General features: G+C 31.9%; 1 protein-coding gene across 1 annotated transcript; it reads left to right on the forward strand.

The window, feature by feature from the left end:
• The first annotated feature begins 10,197 nt into the window (after positions 1-10,197).
• Positions 10,198-12,487, forward strand: LOC111635412 (protein ARV1-like). Its single transcript, XM_023380371.1, has 8 exons — positions 10,198-10,332; positions 10,944-11,056; positions 11,173-11,274; positions 11,545-11,664; positions 11,729-11,885; positions 11,948-12,020; positions 12,092-12,246; positions 12,315-12,487. The coding sequence occupies exons 3-8, from the start codon at positions 11,182-11,184 to the stop codon at positions 12,416-12,418; spliced, it is 702 nt and encodes a 233-aa protein (XP_023236139.1). The 5' UTR covers positions 10,198-10,332; positions 10,944-11,056; positions 11,173-11,181; the 3' UTR covers positions 12,419-12,487.
• Positions 12,488-16,120: the final 3,633 nt, after the last annotated feature.

Consider the following 16,120-nt stretch of genomic DNA (forward strand, 5'->3'; position numbering starts at 1 on the left):
TAAAATATATTTATTCTTACGGAAGATTAGGAAGCGCTTATCTTGAAAATTCTGATAAGGGTGTTTATCTTAAGACTAAGATGTGGTATTTAATTAAATATGATATTGGTTAATTAAATTTATGAGAATCTAATTATTTCTATCCAAACATATCAAAATTTTATAAAGACTATAATCAATTATATAAGAATTTATGAAGAAGTTAAACTCATATAGATTACTTCCTTATAAGTAATTTCTAGACAATAAAATTAACACTTGATAGCTAATAATGGGTGATTATTGGTTTAAAAGTAAGTGGCTCCCTTTTGTAGTTTTTGTTGGCATGTATTATTGTTTACTAAATCCACATTGAGAGCCAAAAAGATTTTGTGATGGATTCAAAATGAAGTTGTGGTGATCCACCAAATGTATATATATATTTTGTCTTTAGTATTAAACTTAATATTAAGTTTCATAAGTCTTTTGTCTGTGAACTTTCTCGAACTTTCTAACGGTCTTTCATCCCTGCTGGTGGTAAAAACGTTTCTGAGAACTACAACGGAAAACAAGGGTGTGGAAGTAGGCCCCGAGACAAGTGAGAGAAAGGGGAGGGGACTCTGAAGCTAGCGTTCGAAGGAGACAGACAGGTAGAGAAGGAAGTCCTGGTCATCGAAACCGGAGAGGACTGAGTGAAGTGAGAACATTGAGAGAGAGAAAGAACGGAAGAGAAGAAAGGAAGGAAAATCAACGAAAGTTTTTACCTTGATACTAGCGAAGTATAAAGGAAGGAAGAAAACACGGGTACCCCATCAGCATTCTTGTCCTGTTCTTATTACTCTTATTCTTAGTATTAACTCTTTCATTCTATACTTCTTCATTAGTATATAAGTTAGGTTAAGATAGGTTAATTAAAATTTTACATTGTCGTGTAAAACCGTGTCACTCTTGTGTACCAATACAAGTATATGTTACGGAAATTATATCTATTGGAGTTGGGATCCTAAAGAATCTTTTATATGTAAAACTGCACGAGCCAACAATAAAAAAAAATTTTTATTGTAGACAACGTTCATTGTATTGTTTGTCCACGTGCTCACCACAAAGTTTTCCAAAAGAGGGAGGCAACAAAATTTTAATCAAAATTTATTTTGTTAAAAAAATAAAGATTACCCGGTTGAAAATTTTTCACAATGGGAGTATATTAAAATTGATTTGTCTGAAAAATACTTGGAAACTGCTAAAAAAAAAAGCATGCATCATTGGAAATTTTCTTTGAGATGTTACCGATTGAGCTTCCCGACATTTTTTGGCAGTAGCATTGCGAGTACCGATGAATTGTCTCAAATGCGGGATCAAATGTAGATCATAAAGAACAAAAATGTTCGACATTAGTTTGTATAAACAGAAATAAATAACTTATAATAATATACTACTCAAAAGTAACACTTGAGATCAATTTTCTATTCTGTGTATGAAAATGGATAAAGAAAAATTATACCCAAGAGTTAAATTTTTGATGACTCAAAGATCAAAATTGTAAGTTGCAATTCTGGATTAATTTTGTTTCTTGAAAAATACATTTACTTTTATTTGTACTTTTAAATAAATTTATTACATATTTCAAATATTTACTTTCTTTATAATATAATGGTGACATGTCTTCTGACATGCCTGATAATAGCTTTTATTTTATTTATGTAATTTGAAAATTCCTCTCAAGTAATAATGTTTCTCTTCCTGAAATTTAATACATATTATAGATTGAGTATTCATAATTAATAATATTTCAACTTACCATTAACTATCCTTCCTAATTTTAGAATATCTTTCTGTTTTCATTCCGCTTCTATCAATAATTTGACAGCAGGAATAAAAGATTTTTTGATGTCTGTTGAGATGCAATGATTGTAGCTGCGAGTCTACAAACTAAAATATATTTATATTACTTTCTGCATTAGAGAATGCATTTTACATTTTGTGTCGACCGGTGACGGGTTAAGACTTTCTGCGGCTCCTCTATATAATTTTCATTTGTTATTTATTTATCGTCGTTATTTGTTTTTTATTATAAACTAATAATGTTTAATTGTAGCTATAGAATTATTTATAAATTATGATGTACAATTGCAATAGTAAAATTGCTTTTTTTCCAATTTTGGGGTCCTGAGACGTGGGATCCTAGGCATGTTCCCCATATGTGTAGTGGGAAATCTATCACCGATGCCCATATTCGTCGGCATGTAATACAGGGGTGGTCAAAAAATCTGCAGAAAACACTTGTTATGGTTGTCAGAAATAATTCATTTTTTATGCACAGAATCATACAGATATCTCCATTTCTTAAAATATTTTCCGTCGGAATCAATGCATTTCTTCATTCTTGAAAACAAGTTCAAAAAGCACCCTTGCAAATACACCTTTGAACACTTGAGTAACTCTGCTGTCATACATTCACCAGTTTTTCCTTTGAATCAAACTTCCTTCCTTTTAAATTTTTTTTTGTCTGTGGGAAGGGGAAGAAGTCGCAAGGTACCAGGTCTGGATGTAGAAGTTGGACGACCTTGCATAACATTTTTGGAGTTATGCAAGGTCGAAGAACTGGGTCACTTCAGTTCAGTGTCTGGAAGCATTATTGCGATGGATTAAGATGTGTAATTTGGATCTTGAACATTCTTCTTCAAGTGACTGAAACACTTTTCTCAAGCAAATGGAAGAGTATCATTTCCCAGTCACCATAACACTTTGTTCCAAGATGTCAGTAACGGTGAAAAAAAAAATTGCAACTGTGACTTTTCCAGCATTGTGCTCACGGAGAAACTTCATGGGGATATCCTGGCCTTCGGCTACCCGCTGCTTGCTCTGGGTTTTAGTTTCAGAGTTGTAATAGTATATCTGGGTTTTGTCAAATGTCAGTATGTTGGTGACCATTTCTGATATTCTGCCATTAAATTTCTCCACCATAAACTTGCAAAAATTCACACGGTTCTCCTTGTGGTTCGGCTGCAACTGATGAAGTACTCAATGTGAACACAGCTTCCTGGTATGCAGGTGTTCGTGCAAGATGATAATGACTGACCCGTGCGAGATATTGAGGTTACATTCTAGTTCTCTGATACTTATCCATTGGATTTTATCAAGCAGGATCTTGGCAGCATCAATCTTCTCTGCAATTACCACAGCCCTTGGACAACTATCATATTCGTCGTCTTCGAGGTTGAAGCACCTAGGTCAAAAGCACTGATACCACTTGTACACAGTAGTCTGGGATGGGGTTTGCTCACAAAGTGCTTGTTGGAGAGTTTCGAGACACTGCACCACCGAATCTCTCGGACAAAACTGCACCAAAATTGCAATTCTTTTGTCATATTCAGTCAAGAAAGGCTGGACAGATACACTTGTAGAACAATTGCATATCTCTATGATGTCAAAACAGGTTGCCATCTCGCATGTGTTTCAGAGACATCTACTGACACGCAAGTGAAGCACTGTTGCAAAGCAGCAATTTTAAAAGGTATTTTGACCAAATCTTGTAATTATAAAACTCCATTAAAAAAGATATGAAGTTATATTTTTATTATTCATATCATTTATATAAATTTCATTTATATTTATAATTTGTTATTGAAATTTCACTTTCTGAAATTAATCAAAGTTGTTGTTAGTTGATGTAATTTTATAATATCAAACTTTTAATTGTTATTTTGAAGAATGAAATACTTTGCTTGAAAACTGAAATACATTAAATCACACATAAAGAAGAATAGAAGATTTATAACAAATTAAATCAGTCTCAAATACTGAAGCAATTTTGTTACTTATTTGAAAATTTAATTTATTCTCTTATTAATTATTTATTACAGTTGAAGTTAGAGCAGAAGTTTAAAAACATTTTTCTGTTGAAATTCAATACTTCTATTCCTTTATCAGACTGACAAGTGAGTTAACAATCAGCCATTGTTAAATTTCAAGGAATAAAAATTTTAACTTTTAAAAGATTTATACTCTGTTGTTTAAGTACTTGTACTAAGAAATTATTTATCATATCTACATAATGCATATAATAAATTATACTGAAATTATATGATAATTATTGCTAATGCTAAATCTAAGAAATAAATCCAAACTTTTGTACGAAATTATTGTTTGAATTCATAGATGATTTGTACCAAATGTATCAGTAGCCTACTTTAAAATTTATTCAAGTATAGTCAGCACCTGAAGAAGACTTTGGTGGAGGTTGATATTTGTGAATATTTGTAACGAACACAACACTGATAAAGGTGTTTTGTGGACAGTTATTGTTGCAGTTGTTGATGACTTATGATGCAATGTATTATGAGTTATGTGGCTGGCTTAATCTTTGTTCTTTCTGAGCTGAAGCAACTGGCATCGTCACGGAATGAGGAACAATAATCTAAATGCAGGGTCTTCAAAAACTTGTACGGAGCTTGGTGATAGTGGGCCCTTTTAGTCATTCTGTTTTTGAACAAATGAAATACAGTCAACCCCCCTATAATTACGGTCCCTATAATTACGATTCCTATAAAACTACAAAAAAATATACGTATTTTGGAAATGTTGAGTCGGATTAGTGTAGAATCGATTAATTTTATGGAAGAAAACCTTTCAATCAGCCGTAGTCCGTAAACTTGACACGTGTCGGGCTGTGATTGGAACGACTTGTAAGAAATCGGATTCCTAATAAATTGGAACGTATATATATCTTATAGGGGGGTCGACTGTACATAGAATCATAACTTATATATACTTAAATTTTGAAAAGAATTTCAAAAATCTTTATTCCTTTCACAAATGAATTTTGTAGAAAGACAAGATAAATAGCATTTATGAGAATATTTAGGCATACATATTTTGTTTGATACGAATGTGATTCAAAATTCTAGTGGTCGTGACACGAAACTAATTGGCAAATTGTATTCTGATCAAGCAGAATATTTAACAGGTTCTAGCTAGTGTTTCTTTATTAATGAAAAGCAGTCTTAAACATTTTACTTTTTGTTAGTAAAAGTAACATTAAATCTGTATGGGAAGGAACCATTATGGGCCTCTAAGTCTTCCCCAGGCCAGGGAAAAATTCCCAGCTCTCCTTCAACAGCCCTGTCCAAATGGCAATGAAAAATCAATAGAGTGCCGATTGGATTCAATCTTATAATGGCATGTCTTAGCATTCAACCATCAATTTATTTTGGATTACTTTGAAATTCCATAGTTATAATTAATTTCATTTAACTAAATTATTTGTTCATTATGGGTTAAAACATTGAATTAAATGCAATTGCAAGAAGTTCTTAGTCAGCCAAATAGCCAAATTGCTGTAGTAAAAATATAAGATTTTTTTATTTCAGAATTTTTCATTTTTGTGGAAGATCTACAAGGTTTTTTATGCCTTACTCATATTTATGATGTGAATCTATATAATCTGTGATAAATTACCAGTATAGCATCGTAACATATACTATCATTTTTGCAGTCTGTACAATGGAAATAAAAAAGAATTCTGTAAATCTTTAGATAATTTAATTTGACTTCTCACCAAGAGAAGTTGCTGTTAACTAATATTTCAGACCCACTTAATAAAATCACACAAGGAATTGTCTCTGAACCATTGGTAGATTACATAGAAGAATTTGTAACCAGATTGGTAAACAGACAGTTAGCAGTGTATGTCCATGTAACCTTCAGTAATTAAGTTACAATAATGCAGATTTGTTTTTTCTTTTGTAATCTTTTATATATTAAGTTAAAATTGAATGTTAAATATATGTTTTTACAACTATAGGTATCAGTATTTATATAATAGGGACCGAAGGGATCTGGTGAAGATTGGAATGCATCCCACAAATAAAATTAGTCTTTTTTTTTTTTTTTTATACAATCTCAATTTTCTAATGCTCCAATACAGTTTGAAAAGCCTCTTATGTCTCCACCACTTGGTAGTTTGAGATAATTATATAATTAATTTGACTTATTTAGAAAATTTTAGATTAAAGTATGACCAAAAATATGAAGTTGCTTAAAAACAATGAAAATCATTTCATATTATGTATAACATGAGGTATATGAGTGGATAATGCCTATGAGGAACTGGAAAGAAAATAGGCAGCTGAGAATTGAAAAAGGGAGGGACAAAGCATCAAAGGATTTCATATCAATAAAACAGAAAAGATGTGAATGGTAAAGTGTTATATGACCAAGAGAAGATAAAGGAAAGATGGAAGAATTATTTTAGAAGTTACTGAATGATAAAAATTCAAGAATACTATGTGAAGACAGAGGCAAATGAAGAAGTGACAGCAGATATAAGCAAGAAGGTGGTGGAAAGAGCACTTTCAAAAATGAAGAATGGGAAAGAAACAGGAGCTGTTCAGATCCCAGCTGAAGTATGAAAACATTTGGGTAAAGAGGGTGTTGATATTGTATGAATCTTATTAAAAAGCTGTGGCAGTAAGAGAGGATATCACATGAGTGGAAGAAAAATATTTTGGTGACAATTTATGAAGAAAATGATGTGCAGGAATGTGGGAATTACAGAAGAATTAAATTGATGTCACACTGAATGAATATCTAGGAGAGAATTAGGAAGGTTAGAGGAGAGAGGAAGGAAGGTTAAGGCAAGAGACAACTATAGGTGAGGAACAGTTTGGTTTTTTGCTGGAAAGAGGAACAACAGATGCAATCTTTGCTCTAAAGCAGTTGATGGAAAGGTACAGAGATGCAGCAGAACTGCATGTGATATTCATAGACTTGGAGAAAGTGTTTTACAGGGTGCCTAGACAGAAAGTATGGAGGTGTATGAATGTAAAGGGAATACAAGAAAAGTAAGTAAGATTTTTAAAGGAAATGTATAAGGGAGCATTGACTCAAGTAAAGAGTAGTGTAGGTATGACAAAAATTCACTTTGAGAGATGGACTGCACTAGAGCTTAGCCCTTAGCCTGTTTCTGTTCTATTTGGTGATTGATGTATTGGTGGATGTGAAGAGCAAGGAGTATACTATTTGCTGATGACAATTTGCTGTTTGAAACATCCTGAGATAAAATAGAAAAGAATTTGAAAGAATAGAGAAAAGCACTAGAAGAGAGAGGCATGAAGATCAGCAAAGCACAGACAATATATATGACATCTGATGGAGGGGATGGGAGTTATATACAACTCCAGGGTGAAAAATTAATAACAGCTTTCAAATGTAAGTATCTTGGATCATATGTAGCAAGTGATGGAGGAACAAGTGCAGAAATCCAGCATGTAGTTCAGAGTGGATGGCTGAATTTGAGAATGATGAACGGAGTTCTGTGTGACAAGAAAAAAAGCTGCAAAATGAAAGGAAGATTATAAAAAACCACAGTAAGACCTGTGATGATGTACGGTGCCGAGATGTGGGCAATTACAAGAGCCCAAGAAAAGATTACGAGACAGCGGAGATGAGAATGCCAAGATGGACGTGTGGTGTGACGAAGGACAGAATTAGGAATGATTACATAACAGGAACAATCAAGATAGGTCCTATAAATAAGATGCAGCAAATTACATTAAGATAGTGTGGAGAGAAGTACGGACCATATTGGGAAGTCGGAAGTGGGGAAGAGTGTTATGTCCATAAAATAAATGGCTACTTGTTAACATATATAATTAACTTTATTATAATACAAACGTAACTTTGTGCCTCCAGGTCTCAGTGTCAGCACATCTAATGCACGACTGCCCAGAGAAAAAGGAACACAACAAAGGTCAAAGATCATCTAACTAGGTCAATGGGGCAATTCGGTGTGGGTTATCCCCTATATATATATGACAAAGACCAAAGCTGAGATGAAAGGACAAGGTGGCAGGGAGAGAGGACACCCTGGTTAGAGAGAAGTGGAGAAGACAGATTAATTAAAGATGGGAATGCTGACTTCATATAAACATGGGAAAAAGCAAAGACAAAGAAGATAACAACATGTTGTTAATACTTTCAATTGATCTCAAATTACTTCAGCTGATTCTAATCGAACCAACTGAAGTAATTGGTATGGTTGGTACAGCTGTATCTAGCAGGGTGCTTATATTGCTGCACTCCCCATTGATACCAATGCAATCAGCTCTGTTACTTCAAAGTAAAAAATAAATATAACAACACATATCACACACTTTCAATTAGGTAAGATAGGTAACTAAAGTAATTCTAAGGTATTCGAGTAACATTCTCCAAGTACGAGTGGTATCGTGCCTCGGACTTCCAAATCCGCCTCGAGCAGCACTCTTATTCTCAAAATCATAGATACGCCACCTAATCGATACATTACGAACGATAAACGATACAAGCAAATCTCATAAAAATTGGATATGACTAAGACTGGATTATTTTATTTTTGCTGGATTTTCTGATTTTTGTGTGTATTTATTCAATAAATGATATAAAATTAATTGAAATATTTCTAAAATCTGTAACATATGAAATTATACCTTGTATAATTTCAATAGATTTATAAACAAATTGATTTCAAATGTTCTATCAATAAATCCATTGGTATCATCTGGTAACATATTCCCACCATTTTGCATCACACAAATGTGTCAAATTATGTCAATTGATATTTTTACTAGGGAGCATCAAAACTATAAACTCAGAATATATAAACCATATATTCATCCAAAGAAATAAGCCAAGATTAAGATTACAATTAAATGGAACAGAATTCTTTAATAAGTATGAAGTGATTTAATCATTTAAATTACAGGGACATAATTGAAAATATTCACAAATTAAATAAAAAGTTTTAAATTGTCATGGTGCTTGTACTACAAAACAATGCACGAACACTTCATAACTGATTTGTAAGTTAACAGGTTATGCTGTAACATATGATTACACTGCTACTTGTGAGGACTCAACCGATGTCCGAAATCATGTAAATTGCGGTATTCTTATGATTAAATAATAACGATAGATTAAATATGAGAGGGAGAGGAAAATCCCATAATTTAAACAACGTGCGACAAAATGTAGACAAGTCTCAGATGACTTCAACACATGTTAAATGAACTGTCAATGTCAGAATGAAAAGTTATAAGTCAGAGACAAGTGGTCATGTGCAGGTAGAACTTTGACCCCAGCACTCATAAACAATCAATCTAGGGAAACAATTTTGGAAAAGAGGGAAAGATTTAAGAGAAATAAATCATTGCATATGATCGTTCGAGTACCCAGATGACAGAAATTGCGAGTTGCAGAGCTAAATTATGAGTGCAAATCTTGCAATTTTGTCAACAATCCCCAAGAACAATTGACAGAAAGGCGTCGAGCAGACACCTGGAATCGGACCTTTCCCGTGACCCGAGTCGGTCTTGGTTTTCCCCAAAACAAAAAGAGAGACCAATCGGGAAGTGAGGAAGGGGACGAGGGGCCAATCAGAAGTCCGAATAGTGGGAGAAACCGAAAATCAAGGTCAGAAGGACTCCACGAAAGGTCGTGACTGATATTGTGGTGTGTCACCAAAAACTTTGGACTCTACTACTTCCTCCTTCCGATCATCCACCTTGATCAGCGACAGCATCTCGTCCGCCCCGGGGCCAGACAGACGCCGAACTTCTCGCCTCTCTGCATCTCCGACAAGAAGAACTAGTGAAGAACTGTCGATTGTCAATGTAAGCATAAATGTTAACAAATAAACGGCTTTCTTGTGTAAAACACTTGTCATCATTTGCCTCCTCCGTCACAGCCCACATACAACCTTCCCTTAGGTTCATCCTGACACGGAATTAATAGATCCCACCTGTGAGACGGCAACCTTACACTGGCGTCAAAAGTGGGATATTTTATGCCCAATCTACACCAGTTCTAACCTTACACAGGTGCCGTGGAGTGGGTTTCAAGTCCCCTATCTCCACGTGGTCGGCCATCTTACATACTTTTGAGAAACCAATAAATTCTAAAATTGCTATTGGTCAACAACAAATACAAAAGGTGTATCATGAATGGAAATGAGTTGCGATGATATAGAATTGATACGTGACGTATATAGAGCAACAACATGGGATATTACAGTCATACCGTCTGAAATGTCTCTGAGAGCATAAAGCTGAAGATGACTTTTGAAATATGCTTCAAGATATGTTTATTTTACAAATCAAAAATACATCTTGAAGCATGTTTTGATGGAAACCTGACAATTTTGGCGGATATATTCCTGTTTTCATTTTAATTTCTTTATATTTCGATTTGGAGTATTTTTCTTTATTATAATTATAGATAAAATGTTAACTTTTCTGTCCTTGGCATAAGACGTAACTAACTGATGCCGATCACGCGCATTCCACGTGGCTTCCACTGTATCAAATCAATTTCACGGTATTTATCAACTTCGGCAATTGCCTTCTTAACCGGGAATAACGATTTTATTATCGAAACCTGTTTTAAAAAGTGGAAAATTAAATCGCAGCCTTAATATCTTCGATTAAATCGGCTTCACCATTTCTAAAATCATCTTCCAATTTAATTAATAATAATTTAATTTTAATTATGAAAAATATTTAAAATTCAATGCTTTAATAATTAAAAATAATATATAATTTTAAAAAATAAAATTATTTAATAATAATTTTAAAATTATGAGTTGACATATATTCTAGCGGAGAAAAAACATTTTTCTCCACTAGAGGTATTAATGAAAGAAAGATGGCGCCGCCCATGACAAAATTGTTTTCTACTAATGTTTGAAAAGAGACGATACATTTAATAATTTGTAGATATTTAAATTTATTCGATTTTCTGCTAAAAAATGTCAAATTTTGGTGTTTAAATTATTAAATTTTCATTATTATTGAATGCTGAGTAAGAGTTAAATATTAATCATAATTTTTAAAATAGATATGTTAATGCTAATTTATTACTCTGTAAAGACACAACATTAGATTACCTTAATTAATGCATTAAAGTTCTATATGACGTTAATTATTTAGCTATTTCATCTTACAAGTTTCAACCAGTATTTCACAAAATACCTTCTTAATATATTTTGGCATTTGAAGCTGTTGTATAACAAGCTATTACAGCATCTATCCCTACAATATAGGTTAGTAATTTAATCTACAAAGTTTTAGAATATGTCAATTAATAATGTTAATAAACTGAAATAGAAGGAAATGTTTGAAATAATTACTTATAAAATTGATTATTCTTTTAATCTAGTATATTTAGATGGAACATAATTATGTCTGCATCCACTGTGGAAAACAGGCACCCGCTCTGTATAGAGAATACACTAAAGAATTGCTTAAAATGTGCCATTGCGTAAGTAATTTGCAAAAATAAAACATTTGTTTTAATAGCTAAGATTTATTACATCACAATTTAAATTAATATGTATTTTTCAAATGAACAATATGAAATTTGAAGCTGCAATCTGACAGTTTTACAATTTACAATAACTGAATTTCTCATTTTCTGAAGTAAAATGTAACATTTGATGCCAAAAGCATTGATTTTGTCATCCATTTTTTTAATAGTTATTTCTAATAAAATTTGAAGTTTAATAGGAAAATGTGATTTGACGTTTTCAAGGAAAACTGCAAGATGACCGTCGACAGTTACGTCGAAACGGAAGCTTCCATAATATTAATTGATGCGGTTCTTCAAAGAAAACAAGCTTACAGGCACATCCTTTTCAACACCGAGATTAAAGTAGGTATTTTTATCGGATTTGGACGATTTTAATTGTTTAAATCTCGTCTGAACTTTCTTTCAGTTCGTATGGAAACTGGCAATAGTGTTTTTGCTATGCGATGCTTATCAAAAGTGGATTTTGGACAGGGCAGTGCCTTGGAATTTCAATAACTCCAATGGCTTCATTTACTTAGAACTAGAATGGAATTTCTATTTTGCATGTTTAAAAGCCACAATAGGTAATTTAATTAACTTTCTCTCTTGGTAATTTGATTGATTAGTCTTAAAATTTTATTTGCAGAAAATTTGCTCTTCCTATTTTTTGTTATATTATTTATATTTATTATATACAAGAAAAGAATATCCAAGAAAAAGTAAATAATCTTTAAATGTTATAATTAACAACATAAACTGTCAATAGTAGTAAAAGATATATACATTTTAGGAATTCCACGACTAATTTATTGAACGGTCTCATAATATTTAGTTATGGAAAAGTATTTTACTTGCCGGCGGTTCTCTGGGGCATGCACAGCGGCACGACTACGGATTTTCTGATAACCGCTTTCATACTGATTTCGGAAATTCAAGCGTGCATAGGTAATCCGATTAGATTAAAATTTATATTTTGTTTGGAAACGTATCTTATAAAATTATCATCTTTCCAGTTACCATCGAAATACCGAAAGTATTTGCCACCGCAATCGTCGTGTTTAGTTACGTCTTACATCAAGCCATCGCCTCGGCCGTGTATAAAAATATTCATAATTAATTTGTTTATGTAAAAGCTCGTATTTTTAAAGAATAAATACACAATTTGTACTACAATTGCATTTATTATACATATTTGGTCCCTGATGGAGAATCTTTATAATTAAATTTGACATTTTATAGTACACACAATTTATGTATACACTTTTTTTTTATAAAAACAATAAAATTTAATAAACAATTTATAAAATCAATTTAAAATATTGTGGGAAGACTACATTTCAATTTGTTTTGCTTTCTGATGATGAGAAAATGCAATCAACAGCTTAAATTCACAAAGTGCATTGTAACATAATTTAAAATATCATTATAAATAATAATATAATTTTTAGAAAATGCAACATTTTTTATAAATTTCTTTGTCGTAGTTATTATTTTAATTTTTGATATAAGTTTTTTCAGTATTTTTATAAGAAATATGTTTGATACTTTTTAACATTGAGAATTATTTGCATTTTTTGCAAATTTAAGGCAAGTTTTATTCGTTTAGTTTCTTGATTATATATTACAGATCATGAATTGCATATTTCAAAATTCTAAAATTAATTTTATATAGTAACCTTCAAATTACTTGGAAGAATTATAATTGTTGTCACGTGGTTTCAATAAATTTGTTAAATGGCAAAGTAAAACTAAACTGCATATCATAACATTCAGACTGACAAATTTTGTGCAGCATAATGATTATCATCATCTTTCACTTGATTATCTACAACTCTATAAAGATTAATAATAATCGTCACTTAAGATATAAGAGGTAGCATTTGAAAGTTCTAGTTACAATGCTGAAATATATCTTCCTTCAAAATAAGCCTCCCTAAAACAATACACTTCTGCCAGTAGGTGTAGAGGTTGAAGAGGGTTCTAGAAGTGCTTCCACAATGTCTCCAGTTCAACCAGTGTTGCAACCTTTAAAATGTTTTTGTTGGCGAGAGCTGTCACCAGTTTGCCCGCAGTTTGTCTCTTCGACCTCTCCCCTGCCCTTCTTGAACCGTAGATGCCAACTGAAGAACTTTGACTGCAAGTTTTTATCACCATAAACCTACTTCAACATGTAGGTTTCCATTGGATCTTTGCACAAACAAAAACAAAATTTGTTAATCAGCTGCTCAATATTTCACTAATCACTGAGCATTCTGCTCCTTGCTTGTAATACCTGCATGTATTGTAGTGATCACTTGATCCATTTGGACAAAACCAAATAAACGGGTCAAGGATTTATGTCATAAACCAAGAATCACTTGACTGTAGTATATGCACGTTTCCATATGGAAACAATTCCAGAACTTTTGGATTCTACCTTGTAAATGTTTAATTATAGACAAATACAAAAACAGCTGTATCAAAAGTAGCACATGTGCTGAAAATAAAAAAGTATTAATACCTACTGTTCTGTTTGTAAATTTATATATTATTTGATGCAATTTTCATCACAACTCTTCTTTTAATTATATTAATCTTCCAAGCAAATTGAATGTAACTATACAAAAACTTGCATACTCACAACCTAAATTCTATTTAATATGAGCATTGCACAAATTTTATTATTTTTCAATCATTTGTACTTTCTAAAAGAATTATATTAATGAATTTTTCATATTAAGAACATGAGTTTTATATACAAAATGATTTTTATGAAAAAACTCATAATTTTGATCAAATCTGAATACAATATTTACATTTAATGCAGCACATTTTAATTCTAAAATACACATGCACATTATTATAGAGTAAATAGTAATCTTGTTTATTTTTTGCAGAGATTAAAATTTATTACAGATATAAAAAATACTTTTAAAGCTTTTGAAGTGTTTGGATTCTGACAATATATAAAAATAGAATATGTACAATAACTTGCTTATGGAAATTTTATACATGGTGTACTATTTTGTTAAATAGTATTAGTCTAATATTTTGGTAAAATGTATTTGGCATTCTCCCCAGAAATATATAGGCACTTTATGATTTTAAAATTTGAATTCATGTGGTATAATGATTGTGTCTAATGACTTGGAGACAATGCAAGTCATTAAAGACTAGTGTATAGGAACATGGGCATAGCAAGGGAGCCTGGGGGCACGGCCTCCAGTTAACCTGGTGCCCACCCCAGAAAATCACAGCCGAAAAAGTGTTGAGCCGATTTGCAAAAAGAAATAAAAGATTGAGGCTGAAAATTCTGAATCCTAAAAAAAAAAAATAAAAAAAAGGTCAACAGCTCCCTGTGCCCAATGTAACAATTACAGGAAGTTTCATATTTTGTGTGTGTTAAGTTATTGTCAATTCTTATGGAATTTTCATTTTAATGAACAATAATTTGAAATAATTCAATTTTGTGTCAGGTTGGCCTCTACTAGGCCCCCATAACAAAACTCTGGCTATGCCCATGTATAGGAACCAAACTTAACTTTTATTTGACTTTATGATTTTGTTGGTTCACACAGCCAATTTCTATGCACTTTAGAAGTGGAACAATTTTCAAAATCAAAAATTGTTTTTACTAACATATCGTTCAATTCACAATTAGTTCATTCAGTACCAACAAAAGGAAGTCCTATCCTTTGCCACAATGAATCGGTTTAAATTTGAATTCAGATTAGCAACGGCGCAATCAATTGTGCATGGCCGTCGTGCTAATTGTGTATTATGTGAAAGTTATGACATAACAAAATAGTTAACATTGCATATATGAAGGTATATATACATATATACCTTCAACTTCAAATGATTTTAAGTTTGAATGCTAAATCTGAGAGAAATTCAATTTGGAGTCTGAGCATAAAAAGAATTGTCTGAATTGTATATGCAGTGAAAAAGTGTGCTTGCTGCATAAATGTCATCTATTGGCAACCAAGCCATCTCATGCATTTTTTAGCTCTATTTTTAGTGTGCTTGGTTATATATACTGTATAACTCCTACTTATTAACTATTGAATCTAGAAGTGTATGGAAGCAATGAAGCCCAAGAAAAAGGTTATAGAAATTGACAATTGGAGTGAAAGCAGTACACATGGTGGATCTGGCAGCCATGTTTAAGATGCCAAAGCCAACAATGTGGACCAATAAATGGAATTTTTATTTTATTATATAGTATTTATGTTTTCTATTTATTTTTTAGGACATTTAATTGTATTATTTTTATCTTAAATTATGTGTATTTACTGTTTTAAGTTTATCAAAATGGATATTATTTATGATCTGGGAACAGATTGTTCACTTTCATTACTTCTAATGGGGAAAATTGATTCAGAGTTTGAACCTCCTGGAACAAATTAAATTCAAAGTACAAGGCACCAATGTGTAATTAAAATCTGGGGAGAACACAGTATATAAATTATAGCAATTATAACTGTACCATAACATTTTCTTCTAATATAAATTATTCTTCCATTGTAGGTAAACTGTTCTGTAGTTCTTGCATAGATATTCCTCTGGAATTTCTTGTAGACATTGTTCGCCTCAGAGTTCGAATCTTCTTTTGTGTTTTATTACTTACTAGCATGGACTGAGTTCGATGGAGAGCACATCTGTCTCTATTATCTAGAAAAATATTTAATTTAAATTTTTTAAAATCTAACTTTCAATTTTAAATAAAAAATAAAATTAGTATACTTTGTAGAGTCATTCAGTAATATCAGTAATATTTCCAATCTCTTTCATAAAAAAATATTAATTAAACTAAATCTTAATTTACTTTTATATTGTT

The sequence above is a fragment of the Centruroides sculpturatus genome, unplaced genomic scaffold, assembly GCF_000671375.1.
Source record: "Centruroides sculpturatus isolate CEXI.00-Female unplaced genomic scaffold, Cexi_2.0 scaffold997, whole genome shotgun sequence".
Lineage (NCBI taxonomy): Eukaryota > Metazoa > Arthropoda > Arachnida > Scorpiones > Buthidae > Centruroides > Centruroides sculpturatus.

What these genes read in the sequence shown, in the direction of transcription:
- LOC111635412 (XM_023380371.1), top strand. Translation starts at nt 11,182, where the DNA reads ATGGAACATAATTATGTCTGCATCCACTGTGGAAAACAGGCACCCGCT. An exon ending in AAAAGAATATCCAAGAAAAA is followed by an intron (nt 12,021 to 12,091) that starts GTAAATAATCTT and finishes TATACATTTTAG; the next exon opens with GAATTCCACGACTAATTTAT. An exon ending in GGAAATTCAAGCGTGCATAG is followed by an intron (nt 12,247 to 12,314) that starts GTAATCCGATTA and finishes TCATCTTTCCAG; the next exon opens with TTACCATCGAAATACCGAAA.